The following is a 16,401-nucleotide window of genomic DNA, read 5'->3' on the forward strand; positions in this document are numbered from 1 at the left end:
TGTGCCCAAGCCTCTTGGCCTTCGCTCTGTGACGTGACTTGGTCTGCCAAGGGGCCTGGAAAACCGAGGTTAAACGTCACACCAAAAACCCTCGGGTGTGCAGAAACGGGCGGGGTTCCCCCGGATGAGACGGGAGACTGAGTTGCTGTGCCCCCCCCCCCCCGTGGGACCCGGCCTCGGGCCATTGTCACCCTCACGTTCTTTCTTCACCTCCTTTCCAATAGCCCTGCTTGGGGCCAGAGGCGGGTGGCGCCTGGGCAAGCGCCCATGCCATCCAGCGCGCGTCCCACCAGCTCCCACCTCACTGGTTCCCAGCAGGCAGTGAGCTCGGTGAGCCTGCTCCTTCCTGCCCCATCCCTGACGCCATGTGTCTTTCTCCGGCCATGGAGTGACTTCCTGTGCTTCAGTCCATTTGAAGGGCAAAAACCCCAGCCGCTGCTCACCTCCAAGGTGTCCAGAGCATTTTTCTAAAATGCGGATGTCCTCTTACAAGCCCTGGTCCTCAGAGGCATCAGTCGTTCACCCAAATCTGCAACTGATTGGGAGGCCGTTTCCCATCGGTTTTATCTGGGCAGAGCAGAAGGGTGGCTGCTTTCCTCTCTGGAGAGTTCTTTCCATATAGGTCAGCCTGTTTGTTGTGTGGATGCATAGGTCCGGGCTTGTGGTTTCAGACCGTGTGTGCTAGCAGCTTCTAGATGGGGGGCCCGTACACCACAGCCCTGCTTCCTGCAGCTGCCCCCCACTGTAAGTCGCTTTGCCCACACGTGGCCCTGCTCTTTTGCTCACGTGGTCTCCCTGGTGGCTTTCGAGCCGCCACCGCAGGACCCCAGATACTGCCCTTCTGGCCCAGAAAGCTGCCGATGTGGTGAAGGCAGCTGCGAGTGTGGGAGGACGCTAGTGAGTCGTGGGGGCTGGGAGCTTTCTCGGGGTGTGGCTCCCCGGGGCCCGGACAGGTGGTAAGTCTGCCCACCTGAGGGCCAGCGGCCTTCCTGGCCAGAGTAGAGTTCCAGAAGGACAAGAGCTCCGGGATGGTCCAGTGTGGAGGGGAGCCCTGGACACCCCTTGGCGCCCTGCTCTGGGGACAGGCCTTGGACGCCAGAGGAGTCGGAGACCAGCGTTGACTGGCGAAGGCTCTTCTTCCAGTTCAAGTCCCCTCCCTCTGTTTGTCCTTCATTGGGTTCCAGTGAGTCTGAGAAGGGTGTCGGCTTCGGGAGGGCAGGTCTAGGGTCATGGACATGGGGAAGCTGGTTTCAGTTCCACACAAGACCCTGTTGTGTGGTCCCTGCGCTCGGGGCAGTGGCGCAGGCCCGGCTCGAAGGCCAGAAACCAGATGGGCTGGAGAGAGGGTGTCCCTCCTGGTGACGGAGGGGAGACGGGTGGGTGTAGGAAGGTGAGCAGGGCGGGTGTGGGGAGGTGAGGCGTGGCCAGTGGAGATGGGGAGACCTGGGTGGTGGGGGAGGGGAGCAGGGCAAGTGCGGGGAATAGTAGCAGTGTGGAGGGGAGGCTGACCGGCCCTCTACTCCTGCAGATGTCGCACACCAAGCCGTATATCCGGAAGAAGGCTGTGCTGATCATGTACAAGGTGTTCCTGAAATACCCCGAGTCGCTGCGCCCCGCCTTCCCCCGCCTGAAAGAGAAACTGGAGGACCCTGACCCCGGTTTGTTGATTCACGGTGGGACGGTGTGGGGGGCGCAGGGCTCCGCCAGCATCTGTGAGGACCTGGTAGAGGGTGTTGCAAGGGAAGAGTAGGGCTGCTAGGTCCTGGGATTTCCATCCTGGTGTCCCACCACAGACGGCATCTCCTTACTTCTTGGCACCATGAGATACCAGGTTTACCTTCTGCTTTCCCCGCTCCGGCCCTGGAATCCACCCCGTCTCCAGGGAGCTGGTCCCATTTGTTGGTGTGGGATGTAGACCCCAAGCTCCGGGCGCTGGGCGTCCCCTCTTCCAGGCGCTCACTCAGTAGACACCCGCCATCCGCGCACGGGGGAGTGCCTGGCTGTGGCCGTCTGTCTGCCTGTTGGCATTCACGAGTATTCTGATGCCTTGACTGTGGTCCCACACCGCAGGGCTCATGCCAACCTTCCTCCTGTTCTCGGTCAGTCCTTCCCTCATCAAAGACTCTCTAGGCTGAGCTCACACAGCTTCTCTAAGCGTGAGGCAAGTTCAGCTTGTCTCGGGGGAACCTGCCTTATATCAGGGAGAATGGCAGGGTGTGGAAAGTTCTGGTAGGGGAAGTAGGAGCCAAGGTGGCAGGTGCGGTGGATGTCCTGCACTGGGGTTACTTTGATCCTTCAGGGGACCAGCCCCACAAACTCAGGCGATGCCTGGCTCTAAGAAGTTTGAACCATGTCCTCAGGTGATGGGCACAGTGCCAGGCACAAAGCAGGGGTGACGAGGCTACTGAGGAGGACAGTCCTCCTGGATAAGGGTGCAACTCCATTTTGATGATACTCTTACTGATGAGGAGGTCCCCCTTTTACTTCAAAGGGGTGCAGTCAGCAGCGGTCAACGTCATCTGTGAGCTGGCCAGGCGCAACCCTAAAAACTACCTTTCCCTCGCCCCACTGTTCTTCAAGCTGATGACCTCCTCAACCAACAATTGGGTCCTCATTAAAATTATCAAACTGGCAAGTATCCCTCCCGAACTTCCCTTTTCTTACCGAGTGAAAAGGCCCCGGCGTGTCCTGGGAGCGCCCTGGGCGTGTGGGTGGGGGTTGCAGTCGGTGCAGTCTGTTCCTGCCCCGAGTGACCCACTGGCCTCTGTCATCCCTAGTTTGGTGCTCTGACCCCCTTGGAGCCAAGGTTGGGCAAGAAGCTGATTGAGCCTCTCACCAACCTGATCCACAGGTGAGCCCTGGAGCCCTTGGCCCTCGCGTGACCCCCGCCGTCTGGCACGTGCAGGCCTGCACTCCCTCTGGGCACGGGGACCCTGGGGAGAGTCTTATGGTGGAGAAGCAGAAACGTTCCGGGAATGGGTTCAGTGTGTGGGAGTGTCAGAGGCCCCCACCGGCAGTTAGGAAGGGAGGCTCGTGTCCCTTGGGGAATGCCACCGACCCGGGTGACAGCCGTGTGCACGGGGGGCCGGCAGACGTGTGCTCTCCCTGCATTTCTCAGGCGTCCTGCTCCTCACGCCTCTGCTCTTCTCCCTCCAGCACGTCCGCCATGTCCCTTCTCTACGAGTGCGTGAACACAGTCATCGCAGGTGAGGGCCAGCCACCTGGGCGAGGGCAGGCGGCTGTGGCACGTGGAAAGCCCTCCCTGCTCCCACCCTGGGCACCGAGGTGGGGCCCCACAGTGCAGGGAAGACCCCAAGATCCTTCGCCCCGTGTCCCTGCCACCCCCCTCTGGATCCCCTTGGGAGGCGGGGACGGCTCGTGGCACACCTGTCAGCAAGACCTTCTTCCCTGAGAGTTTTAGGGCAGGTCTCAGGCACCATGCCATCCCCTGTGGGTCCTAAGCATAGGAACCTACTACAAAAAGGTTTCGTGAGCTGGGACCAGAAGGCACTCCTCAAAGTCTGCTTGGAGTCCCGCCTGTTTCGGTCAGTCTCCAGCCAAGGACCACACAGAGCACTGGCTGATGTGTTTCTGCACGCTTGACAAGTTGAGCCCCCCTACCCACGTTATTTGTTGGAGCCAGAGTCGTGACCCACGGGGTTCACCTCCTCATTGCTTGTCTGTCTGCCTGAAGCTGTTGGGAAGCCAGCTTTGTGGTCCCTCCTCAAGGCCCTGTGGGCAGCCTGAAATTCAGCAGTTCGCAGGAAGCTGGCCCAGGGTCCACACTCCATGATTAGAGCCATGTGGTCCCTGAGGCTCAGTGACGCTGGCAGAGAGGAAGCGTGGGCCTTTGGGGCCGGCTAATGCCAGAGGCAGCACATGCAGGACCTGGAGGGCAAGTCTCTGTGTCTGGAGTGGTCGGTGGGGGACCCAGGATATAGTAGGGTCAGAGCTGCCCACGGTGATGGGCAGGGGGCTTGAGGGCATAGGGCGAGGCAGCAGGCCTGGTACACGGCAGGGCTGGTGGGTCTCAGGTGGTTCTAAGAGCCGGCAGGTGGGGTTGGCCCAGGCTCTGCGGACCTGCCCTGGATGGGGGAGCCTGCCATGGGGTTGTGGTCTGTGCTTCTGGCCATAGAGCCCCAGCAGCCAGATGCCATCTCGCGAGCCAGCCTCCCCGGGAGAGCAGTTGGGCCAACAGTGCCCGGTGTGGCGTCCCAGTACCCAGGGTGGACGTGGGTGGGTGGGCCTCTGCACATGGGTGAGGCTTGGCGAGTTCCTGAGGCGAGGTTTTCTGTTTCAGTTCTCATCTCCCTGTCCTCTGGCATGCCTAACCACAGCGCTAGCATCCAGGTGCGTCCTGGGTGCAGACTGCCCTGCGCTGCAGTCGGGAGCAGCCTGGGGAGGGGCGGGGGGCGGGGGATATGCCGCCCACCCCACATCTGCAGCCGTCACTCATGCATGGCGCCCGGCACTGGGCCCTGGCCAGCCTGGTCTGTGCAGTTGACAGTTGGGGGGGGAGGACACAAATGTTAGCGCCCCTGGAAGCCACCGGGGTGTCAGTGTGTGCGTCGGTGGGCGTTCCCCAAACGTGTCCCTATGGGTGCTCGCAGGCAGCTGTCCTCTTGTGCGATGGGTGCTGCGCCAAGTGGGGCCCGGCGTCCTCCACCCTCCCTGGTCGCTGGGCCTCCGGGCTGGATCAGGGGCTGAGGCTGGGCCTGCACTCTTGCCTCAGGAGGCGTGACTACTGTCACCTTCCCCTTCGCAGCTTTGCGTTCAGAAGTTGAGGATATTGATAGAAGACTCCGATCAGAACTGTGAGTTTCTCCTCGCCCTGCACACCCCATAGGTCCTGCGCCCGAAGCCTTTGCGGCGCCGGGGCTGTCGGCCTCGTAAGCAACCAGGCGCTCGCGCTCCTCTGCCGTGCGGCCCGCGCGCATCTGACGCCGGGTCTGTCTGGGGCAGGGAAGTGCTCCCGGGCCTGGCCTGTGCAGGGCCGGACAGTGACTTTGTCCAGCTCTGCGGGCCCAGGAGCATCTGCCGCTGTGGCGGTGCGGGGCACGGCCCGTGCCTGTGCCGGGGGCGTTCACAGAACGGGGCTTCGTGTTGGACGTGGCCCGTGGCCTGCCGTTCACCACCCCAGCTTTAGAGGCTTGTGCGTTTGGGTCGGTCAGGGGCAGACTGGGGCACCCGGCACCCGGCGTGCCGCTTAGGACCCCGGGGGCCTGCGTGCGGCCGATTCTGACCGCGTCTAGGTGGTCGGGCTCGGGCTGCAGACCCGGCCTCGCTCTTTCTGTGCAGGCCCCAAAGCCTGTGAGGGCGTGTCCAGGTTAACTGCATCTCGCCATCTCCGCAGTGAAGTACCTGGGCCTGCTGGCCATGTCCAAGATCCTGAGAACACACCCCAAGTCCGTGCAGGCTCACAAGGACCTGGTCCTGCAGTGTCTGGACGACAAGGACGAGTCCATCCGCCTGCGGGCCCTCGACCTCCTGTACGGAATGGTGTGTGCCCCGCCCCAGGCCTGCTCGCCCCGCCCCACGCTGGCCCTGCCCTGCCCTCACCAACTCCTCTCCGGCCCCAGGTGTCCAAGAAGAACCTGGTGGAGATTGTCAAGAAGCTGATGAGCCACGTGGACAAGGCCGAGGGCACGACCTACCGCGACGAGCTGCTGACAAAGATCATCGACATCTGCAGCCAGTGCAACTACCAGCACATCACGAACTTCCAGTGGTCCGTGCCCCACAGCCCGGGGGGGCGGGTGCTGGCGCCTGGGGCACGCCTCAAGGGCTCCCTCCCGCAGGTACATCAGTGTCCTGGTGGAGCTGACCCGGCTGGAGGGCACCCGCCACGGCCACCTTATCGCTGCCCAGATGCTGGACGTGGCCATCCGCGTGAAGGCCATCCGGAAGTTCGCCGTGTCGCAGATGTCCGCACTGCTCGACAGCGCACACCTGGTGGCCAGCAGCACCCAGCGCAACGGCATCTGCGAGGTGCTCTACGCAGCCGCCTGGATCTGCGGGGAGTTCTCCGAGTGAGTGGCTCCCCGGGGGGGAGAGGGCTGCTGGCAGACCTGTGTCCCCGGGCCCCTGCTGGCCGCCCTGGTTTCTCCTTCCTGGGGTTTCTCTCTGCCGAAAGAGCTCCTTTAAGCACACGTGTTTCCCACCCCCAGAACAAGCGAGAAGCCGGTCCCAGCGTGGCCCAGGACAGCTGCATCTGTCCCCAGCTCTTCTCTTTTCCTTGCCCGTTGCAGCTGTGGACGCTCCGTCACCCAAATGGTGCTGTCGCTTTGCTTTTGTTTGCTCTTCTCGATGCTTTTGCCTGCGGCTACTGTGCGATTGTCCCTCGGTCACTGCTTTCTTCCTTAGGGTCCTCTCCCTCCTCCTCCGGATAGGGGAGTGCGCCATGTGACCCCCGTAGCAGAGCGGTCCTGGGGCTGGGAGCCACAGGGGTGGCGTGCTCATCAGGCCCTCGCTGTCCGCAGGCACCTGCAGGAGCCCCACCAGACCCTCGAGGCCATGCTGCGGCCCAAGGTCACTACCCTGCCCGGCCACATCCAGGCCGTGTACGTGCAGAACGTGGTCAAGCTGTACGCGTCCATCCTGCAGCAGAAGGAGCAGGCTGCGGAGCCAGAGGCGGCCCAGGACGTTACCCAGCTCATGGTGGACCGGCTGCCGCAGTTCGTGCAGAGCGCGGACCTGGAGGTCCAGGAGCGGGTCAGTGTTTCTCGGGGGGCTCCCACCTTTGGAAGAGCCTGTATCTTGTGCTTGTGTCTTCCCAATAGCAGCCAGCTTTGCCTTTCCCCAAGGGGAACTTGGAGAAATCTGTTTTCCAGGGCTCTGCCCCAGCCGGGGGTGTGGGCAGATCTGGGCCACCCGTGGTGGGGGAGGCAGGGGGTGCTGGCCCACAGGGGGGGCCTGGGAGGGGAGGGGACACAAGACAGCAAACAAATGGGAGCCGCTGTAAGGGTGTGTCATTGGCCTTTGAGGGAAGCATCCTTTTGGCAGCGGGTTTCTCGGTGGGTGAGGACCGGGGTTCCCGCCATGGTGAGAGCTGGTTTGACATGTCCTGTGTGACAGCAGCTGGGTGGGAGTTTGTGGGCATCAGAGGCCAGGCCGCTTCTGGTGCCCTGTGGGTGACACAGGGCCCTCAGGTTTCCAGACTGCACATGAGCATTGAATGTCACTCGCTGGGCCCTGGTCCTCCACGGTTGAGAGCATCTGCATGACATTAGCGCGGCTGGTGGCCGTGGTCCCCTAGCCGTGAGTCACTCTGGGAGCCACGCTTGGGCAGAGCCCTAAGTCGGAGCTCGCAGACGACAGCATCCAGAGGTGCCTGTGTGTCTCCTGGAAGCAGGAGCTGCGGGTCATTGGGGCCGCCCAGGCCTGTCCAAGCGGTTCTCTTGGACAACAGTGCCCCCTCTGCTCGTGACCCCCACGTCTTATTTGTGAGCTGGTTTCTTCCTCGCTGGATGCTTCTTCCACAGAGCCCATGGCTTCTGGGAGCTTTTGGATGTTCTCAGTAGGGTTCAGGCAAGGGGCTTCCATGCTCGCCTTCCTTAGGCTGGGCATCCACGTGGTCCGAGCAATGAGCTGCGTTGCCTAATGGCCTTCAGGGCTAGTCCTCTGTGACTCCCTGTGACTCCCCTGTGGTCCCCTCAGGCGTCCTGCATCTTGCAGCTGGTCAAGCACATCCAGAAGCTTCAGGCCAAGGACGTGCCAGTGGCAGAAGAAGTGAGCGCCCTCTTTGCTGGGGAGCTGAATCCAGTGGCCCCCAAGGCACAGAAGAAAGTTCCGGTTCCTGAAGGGTGAGCTGCGCAGCGGGTCAGACGACATGGGCTGGAATGGCAGGTGGGACCGTGAGAGCAGAAGTGCAGCAGGGCATTGATTGATGTCTCTGTCGTGGGTAGCTGTGATCTCAAGTGGCGGCTTAGCCTTCATGTCCTTACCTGCAAGAGGACAGGGGTGTTCCTGCTTCGTGTGCTGCCGTGAGCGTCCAGGGCTGAGCACTCATGCTGGAGCTGCCCTGTGACCTCACTGTGTCTTACAGCCTGGACCTGGATGCTTGGATCAATGAGCCGCCCTCAGACAGCGAGTCTGAGGACGAGAAGCCCAAGGGCATCTTCCATGAGGAGGAGCAGCGCCATGCCAAGCAGCAGCTGCCGGAGGCTGATGAGGAGGAGCTAGCCCGGGTGAGCACCGGCTGTGCGGAGGCAGGGTTCCTGCCCACCGGGGCCTCCGGGGCAGATGGCCTCGCTCGAGCACGCTGAACCCTGAGCCCACACGTGCTGTGCGTGGTCCTAGCAGGTCTGGGCTCAGCCCTGTGGTCCTCCAGGGAGCACTCAGCTGCCCTTTGAAGTCTGGGTTGGGTTTCGTTGAAACGAGAAGCGGCTTCTCTGGAGCCCAGAGCTCCTCAGGAAGAGCCAGGGGGGCCTGACCTGGTTTCCGGGGGCTTCTGCTCCTGCCTCCTGGGTGCAGGATTTACAACGTGCAACATCCAGAAAGCCTGGAGAAGAACAGACACTGTGTTACCCCAGCTCCCCACCCCACTGTGTCTGGCTCCTTCCTTTCTGAAATAAGAGGTGCCCCCCAGGAGCCCTTCCTCCCACCCCTGTGCAGGCTGAATCTTCAGGCAATGGGAGCTGATTCCCAGCTCAGCTCTTCTTTGGAGCTGAAAGGCCTCAGACAGCTCATCCAGCCTATCTGAGCTCCCATCCTTGAAACAGAGATGGTCATCCCCACCTCTTTGGGTCGTTCGTGACCCCATTCCTGCTCCTGCTGTGGTCTTTCTCTTGGCTGAGGGCTGGCAGTAAAGTTCTGCGGCCTAGCAGGGTGGGTGTGTGACGCACGTGCATTCATGGACCTGAATCCTGTCCCTGCAGCGTCGAGAAGCGCGGAAGCAGGAACAGGCCAACAACCCGTTCTACATCAAAAGTTCGCCGTCCCCCCAGAAGGTAAGGCTGGTTCCAGGTCATCCTCCACAGATGCTGTCCTCCCCCACAACCCCCTAGAGGTCCCATCTGCAGGACGGCACTTCGTTGTCACAGTAGGTCCATGTGGCCCAGCTGCCAGGTGGGTCCCGCCCACAACACCGAGTACAGGCAGCTTCACGTTCCAGCTCTGATCCAGGTGGTGCCCGCTGCCCTCATCCGTGTCCTCCACCCACTAGGCTCCGCCAGGCGGACACAGCTGCACATGGGTGCTCTCTTGGTTCGCTTCTCTTGGGATTGCCAGGTCACCTCATGACTCTGCTCGGCCCTCTCAGGGCCCGCAGACGGCCCCCGCCTGCCGCACGCACCCTCACCAGCTCCTGTCACGTCTGGCTTTCTGACTCCGGCCGTCCTGGTGGGCGCCAAGTGCTCGTTAGGTTCCAGCCTGCACTGCTTTTCTAAACTAAGTAGGCAGTCGAGACAGAAAAAGTGGGCGGAAGCTTTCTGACCTGTGCTTGTACACTAACGGACCAGTCCCCCAGTCTGTAGGGAGCCACGCCCCCCGCCCCCCAGCAGGATCCCACACACCCCAGGCCGTCTGCATGTTTCGTGCTGGGACGCGGCCCCTCCTCGGCATCCCCCTCGGTCGTGCACTCTGCCCAGTAACGCCTTGGTCCTTGCTTCTCCAGCGGTACCAGGACATGCCGGGGGTGGAGCACATACCCGTGGTGCAGATAGACCTCTCGGTGCCCCTGAAGGTGCCAGGCAAGTATTTGCACGGGCAGTGTAAGCGAGGTGGGGGGGCCGGGCCTGGCTCCCAGATGCTGTCAGGCCTGGCCTTGAAAGCCTCCAGCCTGCCGTGCGCGCTCTCTGCCGCACCCCTGCTGCCTCCTTGGCTGTGGTGGGTCCTAGCTTGGAGGGTGAATGGGGGGCACAGGCCAAGGGCCCACGCGTCTTAATGCTGGTGCCACGTCATTCCTTCCCCTTCCCCTAGTCCTAGCTCCCCCACCTACCGCAGCTGCTCTGGGCCTGCCTGTCGGCATTCAGAAAGCCTCTGCTCGGCGCCCTCTAGCACAGACCACGGTGGGCTCTCCGTGCTGAGCCCCTGGGGGGCCCCCCGCACACACATGGTTCTCAGGGCTGGGGCAGGGGCTGGGATGGCAGGGCAGCGGCTGAGCACCGGGTCGTGCGCGCACCCACAGGGATGCCCATGTCGGACCAGTACGTGAAGCTGGAGGAGGAGCGGAGACACCGGCAGAGGCTGGAGAAGGACAGGAAGAAGAAGAAGAAGAAGGACAAGGAGAAGAAGGGCAAGCCGCGGCGCCACGGCTCGCTGCACACAGAGAGTGACGAGGACATCACCCCGGCGCAGCAGGTGGACATCGTCACCGAGGAGATGCCCGAGGTCAGCCCCCTGGGGCGCCCCCGCTCTCACGCCCGGGGCACAGGGAGGCTTGGAGCCAGCACGCACTGTGCCCCAGGCCCCGGAGAGGGGTCTTGAGCTGTGAGCGGGAGACCCTGGCACATCCCGACCTCGCTTCCTGCCCCAGATGAGGTCCCCTTTCGAGTGTGGGCCTGGTTGTCCTTTTCTGAGAAGGGGGTGAGGGGCTCCACAGACTTGTTGGCTTGGGGCTGGATGGACTGGACACAGAGCTCCTCTCTTCCTCAGAACGCTCTTCCTAGTGATGAGGACGACAAGGATCCCAATGACCCCTACAGGGCCCTGGATATCGACCTGGACAAGTAAGCCTGGGGGCGGGGCCAGGCCTGCCCCACGGCTCTCCGTGTCCTCCGTGTCCCTGTCCCCTCACTCTGTGACCCGCCTGCCTGCCCCCAGGCCCCTGGCTGACAGCGAGAAGCTGCCTGTCCAGAAACACAGAAACGTGGACAATTCCAAGTCTGCTGACAAAGAGGACGTCCCTGTCGTGGAAAAGAAAATCAAGAAGCCCAAGAAGAAGGAGAAGAAGCACAGAGAGAAAGAACGAGAGGAGAAGGGGAAGGAGAAGGAGGTACGGGGGCCCCACAGACACCCCCACGCTGAACTTCACGGTCCTCTGTGTCCACCCGTTGGTCACACTGGGGGAAGGGCTGGGGGTTTTAAAGAAGTGTGGACCATGGGTCGTGCTGCTTTCTCACGGGCTGGTGTTCACGGGACGTCTGAGGCTGCTTGTTCTGACCGTGAGAGAGCTAGAAGCGCCACCCCGGGCCCCAGCCCTGACGTTGTGGTCAGACGCTCCCTGCGCACTTGGGTCCTGCAGAGCTGAAGCCGCCTGTCTGGTTGGGGGTGGGGGCCGCCCGTGCCCGTCTGGAGCCTGTCCTGCTACTTAAGCCAAAGGCCTGTCTTCCTGTGGTTTCAGGGCGAGGACCTAGACTTCTGGCTGTCCACCACGCCGCTGCCTGCTGCAGCCCCAGCCCTGGTAAGAGCCTGGGGGGCGGCCTGTGCCGGCTCTGCACGGTCCTCCACGGGGCCTCGATCGATCTGCCTCTCCGAGGCGTCCAGGGACACCTCCTCTGGGGTCTGCCTGCCCCAGGGGTGTGTGGATGTTGGGGCGCCCTTGCACAGACCAGCCAGCTGTGGGCCAGCCCGGTCCCCTGCCTGTGGTCTGGCCCAGTCGGTGGCTGTCAGAACAGCCCTCAGGACAGCCTGCGGCTCCTGAGCTGGGCGCAGCCTGGAGCCGTTGCTTCCTGTTAAGGATGTGGCCTGGGCACTGACCGCACTCAGGGCCCCCAGACTGACTGCCCCTCTGCCGGCCGCTTGCGCTGTGTGGTGGCCACACGCCTTGGTGCTGACCAAAGAGGCCGGGTCAGGATGGGGGGGGGGTGGAGGACACCTAGGCCCTGGCGCCCCCTTGAGCCCCACCACCCGGCCCCCTGCAGGAAGAGCCTGAAGTGAATGCCGTCATCACTGCCCCTAAGGAAGAGGGTGAGGAACCCAGGAGAGAGGAGCAGGGTGACGAGGAGGAGGACGACGACAGCGAGCGGGACCCCGAGAAGGTGAGGGCGCGTGAGGGTGCCCGCCCTGGCTGTCAGGGAGCTGGCTGCGTGGCCGCACTGAGGACTGGGGGAAGGAGGCTGGTTGCCTGCTTCCCGAATCCCGCGGGGGGGTGGGGGTCCGGTTGTGTGCTGCTGGGCTTCTAGTTTTCACACAGCTGTGCTGTCACTCGCATGCTGTAAAGGTCGTCTCTTTAGGGATCACGGTCCAGTGGTAGTGACTACGCCCACAGGGTTGTGCGGCCATTCTCTCTCTACTTACTTCCAGAACATTCCATCAACTTAAAAGGCAATCCCATCCCATTAGCCCTCACTCCCTGTCTCCCCCCCAGCCCCCGGCCCCCACGAGCCCCCTTCCCATCCATGGTTGAGCCTGTTCCAGACAGGTCACCAATGTGGAACCACACCCCGTGTGGCCTTCCGTGTCTGGCTCCCTCCCTGAGCGTCGTGGGCTCGGGGTCCGTCCCCGGAGCAGCACGTGTGGGCACCTCGCTCCCGTCTGCGGCCGAGGGATGCTCCCCACGTGTGGGGGACACACTGTGTGTATCCGCTCACCCACTAAAGTTTCTCCCTTTCGGTTGTCGTGAATCGTGCTCCCGTGAACATGGGTGGGCAGGTTTCTTTGTGGCCGTGTGTTCTCATCTGTCTTGGGTGCCGCGAGGAGCTGGTGTCTGGGTTCTTGCCGGTCTCCCCATGGGTTTGTACCTATGGGCAGCAACTGTCCCACTGAGCGGTGGGTTCCCAGGTGCTCGCCTCTTCCCCACGGGCCTGGGGCTTGCCGCTCCGTCCGCTCTGCCACGCAGGAGAGTGTCACGTGTGTCCGCGGCCGCCTGAGCCACCACGGCCTGTGCCTTCCTTGCTGGGCACCGCCAGCCGGAGAAGTCAGAGTTAACCCTGATCTGCTCTTTTGGTTCCAGAAATCTTCTAAACGTAAGAAGAAGAAGCACAAGAAGGAGAAGGAGGAGAGATCTAAAGACAAGAAGAAGAAATCCAAGAAGAAGAAGCCTCCCAGCGATGAGGCGGCAGAGCCTGTCGAGAACGGCGCGCTTGATGAGGAGCCTCTCCCGGTGAGGGGTACTTCACTCGCCTCCCGCGGGCCTGCCAAGGCCTCGGCGCGGGGAGAGAGCCCAGCCGAGTCTAGGAGCTGCGTCCCCGGGCCGGCGGGCAGTGGGGCCTCGGCGCGGGCGGGTGAGCCCCGGGGGCTCCAGGCATCAGGGAGGCGGCGCTGTCACGTGACAGGAGTTCCTAAGGTGCAGGCTTGTGTTGTCCGGGACCCGGGGCGGCTCCTTGCCCACCCTGCCCCCCCGCCCCCAGTTCTGAGGTCCCAGTGTTTTCCGCCTGGAGTGCTTGGCGGGTCGTGACAGGCCCTGTCGTGTCGGCAGCTGCCACCTTCGGGTTCTCACTGGCCCAAGCTGACTGTTCTTCTCTGTTTCCAGCCCATGTCCAGCTACTGCCTCCTGGCCGAGAATTCCTACATCAGAATGGTGAGTGGCGTGGGTGTTTTAGGGCACCAGCAGCTGGGGTAGGTGGGGTCCTTTCTCTGGGTGTGTGGAGGGACAGTGGAGGCTGTGAGTGCGTCCCAGGGCTCCTGCTCCTAGAGCCTCCCCCATTGGAGGCTTTCTGGGGGGAGGGGGCCTAGGGGTACTTTCTGGTGGGTGGGGCAAAGGGCCGGTGGGTCGGCCAGTGGCCGTCAGAGAAAGGGCCGGAGTGGCTGGAAGCACAGGCCGCACGGAATGCTGTTCCTTGTATAGGGAGTTGGGCACTTCTTCTCGGAGATGATCTGCGTTTGCACCGCAAGTGGTGCTGGCATTCCCCAGACCCCTCGTGCAGGTGGGCTGACCCTGACCTTGCCCCGCAGACGTACGACATCCAGGGCAGCCTGCAGAAGGACAGCCAGGTCACTGTGTCTGTCGTCCTGGAGAATCAGAGCTGCAGCTTCCTCAAGAACATGGAGCTCAACGTGCTGGACTCGCTCAACACCAAGCTGGCCCGGCCGGAGGGCTCCTCCGTCCACGACGGCGTCCCCGTGCCTTTCCAGTTGCCCCCAGGTGTGTGGGCCGCCAGCAGGACGCCCGGGGCTGGGGGAGGCCGGGGGCTCCTGCTCTTGTAGCCCCTCCACCCGGTCCCGGGACCCCCCACCCCCGTCACCTGGCGTCCCTCAGGGGCTGAGCCCTCCTTTCTGACCCAAGGTGGACAGCACTGAGGACAGGCCCCGGGTGGGGTTGTGTCCCTGCCACCCGCCAGGGTGTGGGACGGCAGCTGGACACTGCCCCACGCCACTCTCGGGCCCCGCTCCTTCTCCCCTCCCCAGGCATCTCCAACGAGGCCCAGTTTGTGTTCACCATCCAGAGTATCGTCATGGCCCAGAAGCTCAAGGGGACCCTGTCCTTCATTGCCAAGGTAGCAGGGCTCAAGGCGGGGTCAGGAGCCCCTGGGACGGTGCCCTGCTCCCCGCTCATTCTGTGCACCTGCTCCCGCAGAACGACGAGGGCTCGACCCATGAGAAGCTGGACTTCAAGCTGCACTTCCGCTGCACCTCGTACTTGGTCACGACGCCCTGCTATAGGTGTGCGCCCCCCCGCCCACCTGCCCCCCGTCCTGCCCGCTGTGCAGCGAGCACAGGCGGTGCGGGTGCACAAGGCCGGCTCGGGCCAGACGCTCGTTCTCTCCCAGCGCCGGAGGCTGGCGTGGACCCCGCCTTATCCCACCGTCCCTCCGTGTGTGTCTGTGTCCTGATCTGCTCTTTTTAGGACACTGGTCATATTGGATTAGGGTCCTGTCTCCAAAAACAGTCACATTCTGAGGTCTAGGGGTCAGGATTCAACGTGGGCATTTGGGGGGGGTATGGGTTAGCCCATGACCTCTCCTAGGACCCTCAGAGACCTGGCGCTGCAGACACCCAAAGGAAGGTACCACCTGGAGGGGGCTGGGGAGCCTGCCTGTCCTCAGCCTCCCTGTGCTGTGTCCTTCCCGCAGTGACGCCTTTGCCAAGTTGTTGGAGTCTGGGGACCTGAGCATGAGCTCGATCAAAGTCGATGGCATTAGTATGTCCTTCCAGAACCTTCTGGCAAAGATCTGTTTTCACCACCATTTTTCTGGTAAGAGATGGGATGTGGCCTTTAGCGCCTGTGTGGTGGTGCCCCTGCTCCGTGCGAGCCGGCTCCGGCCTCACGCGCCCCCTCCGTTGCAGTGGTGGAGAGAGTCGACTCCTGCGCCTCCATGTACAGCCGCTCCATCCAGGGCCACCACGTCTGCCTCCTGATGAAGAAGGTGAGCCGGGGCGCGTGCGCCTCCGCCGAGCTGCCGGGTCCACGTGGGAAGTCTGCTGCTTCTCTCCTTTCATGTCCATGGGCTCCGTGGCCATGCCTTCCCTCGTTCCTGACGTGGGCAGTGTGTGTTTCCTCATTTTTCTTGGTCATCCTGGCAAAAGGTTTATCAGTTTCCTCAATTTTTTTTTTAATGACCTTTTTAGGGGCACCTGGGGGGCTTAATCAGTAGAGTGTCTGACTCTTGATCTCGGCTCAGGTCTCGATCTCGGGGTCGTGAGTTCAAGCCCCACGTTGGGCTCCACGCTGGGTGTGCAACCTACTTCAAAATAAAACTACTTTTTTAGAAACTTTGCTGTTTTTATAAGCAATAAGTAAATTTTGTGGAGTTCTGTTCTTTTTCTCCTTTCTGCCCACTTTGGATTTATTTTGCTCTCTTGTATGTTGGTTGAGGTGGGAGCTGAGACTTTGCTTCTCTCACGTGGTGTTTAATCTTACACATTTCCCTCGAAGCAGCCCGTTAGCTGATCCCCACAAATTTTCATACGTCCCATTTTCATATTTCTGTAGAGTTCACATTTCCTGATGTCTGTCCCCAGTTCTGTGAGCCACAGGTTATTGAGAAGTGTGGTGTGTTTGGATGGTTTTCTACTCCCTCTGGTTGGAGGACGCGCTGCTTCTGTTTTCAGGTTTTTGAAAGCGTTGAGGTTTGTGTCCTGGCTGCGGACGTGGTCACTTGTGGCGGGTGGCGTCCTGTGGGTGCGTGGAGACGGTTGAGTGCTCTGCCCGTAGAGCGGACCGCCCCGTGGCAGTCACCAGGCCCCGCTGGCGGCGGTCCCGACTCCTCTGGGCCCCTGCACCCCCGAGTGAGCGGCGTGCAGGCTGCCCATTCCCCGTGCCGTGGGGCTCAGTCCGTGTCTGCTGGTGGGTGCGTCGACGAGCGTCATGGCGTCTTGACCCTCAAAGGTCCCTCTTCCTCTCACGGGGTTTACTGTGCCATCCAGTCCTTTGATGTCAGACAAAAAGCCCCTCTTGCTGTCTTGTGATCGGTGTTGACGTGGTGTGTCTGTCTCTTGCTGGCGGGAGTGCTGTCCTCGGGAGCCGCATGTTCTTGGGGCTGCGGGCACTTAGCCCATGCCCGGGATTCCTCCTGCCGCCTTCCCCGTCTGTGCCTTCCAGTTCTGCACCGGCCTCTCTCTCCTGCGTCTTGGGCTCAGTGT

General features: G+C 62.2%; 1 protein-coding gene across 2 annotated transcripts in view; it reads left to right on the forward strand.

Annotated features, from left to right (window-relative positions):
* The window catches only part of AP3D1 (adaptor related protein complex 3 subunit delta 1), a 38,076-nt gene that overhangs the window by 18,819 nt on the left and 2,856 nt on the right, over positions 1–16,401 (forward strand). The window contains exons 1-27 of one of the 2 annotated variants that reach the window (XM_078057933.1): positions 15–1,183; positions 1,529–1,658; positions 2,492–2,631; positions 2,778–2,851; positions 3,157–3,206; positions 4,301–4,350; positions 4,766–4,814; positions 5,354–5,499; positions 5,580–5,728; positions 5,799–6,029; positions 6,480–6,711; positions 7,657–7,802; positions 8,045–8,186; positions 8,877–8,948; positions 9,614–9,689; positions 10,127–10,329; positions 10,594–10,667; positions 10,762–10,933; positions 11,282–11,341; positions 11,802–11,918; positions 12,833–12,982; positions 13,352–13,399; positions 13,774–13,963; positions 14,227–14,315; positions 14,396–14,481; positions 14,892–15,013; positions 15,106–15,185. In XM_078057933.1, the coding sequence (XP_077914059.1) occupies positions 1,529–1,658; positions 2,492–2,631; positions 2,778–2,851; positions 3,157–3,206; positions 4,301–4,350; positions 4,766–4,814; positions 5,354–5,499; positions 5,580–5,728; positions 5,799–6,029; positions 6,480–6,711; positions 7,657–7,802; positions 8,045–8,186; positions 8,877–8,948; positions 9,614–9,689; positions 10,127–10,329; positions 10,594–10,667; positions 10,762–10,933; positions 11,282–11,341; positions 11,802–11,918; positions 12,833–12,982; positions 13,352–13,399; positions 13,774–13,963; positions 14,227–14,315; positions 14,396–14,481; positions 14,892–15,013; positions 15,106–15,185 (3,078 nt within the window). In that variant the 5' untranslated portion in view covers positions 15–1,183. Of the gene's footprint in view, positions 1–14; positions 1,184–1,528; positions 1,659–2,491; positions 2,632–2,777; positions 2,852–3,156; positions 3,207–4,300; positions 4,351–4,765; positions 4,815–5,353; positions 5,500–5,579; positions 5,729–5,798; positions 6,030–6,479; positions 6,712–7,656; positions 7,803–8,044; positions 8,187–8,876; positions 8,949–9,613; positions 9,690–10,126; positions 10,330–10,593; positions 10,668–10,761; positions 10,934–11,281; positions 11,342–11,801; positions 11,919–12,832; positions 12,983–13,351; positions 13,400–13,773; positions 13,964–14,226; positions 14,316–14,395; positions 14,482–14,891; positions 15,014–15,105; positions 15,186–16,401 lie in introns of those variants that run through there. The other variant, XM_036069946.2, reaches the window with a different exon arrangement.

This window comes from Halichoerus grypus, chromosome 1 (genome assembly GCF_964656455.1).
Source record: "Halichoerus grypus chromosome 1, mHalGry1.hap1.1, whole genome shotgun sequence".
Taxonomy (NCBI): Eukaryota; Metazoa; Chordata; class Mammalia; order Carnivora; family Phocidae; genus Halichoerus; species Halichoerus grypus.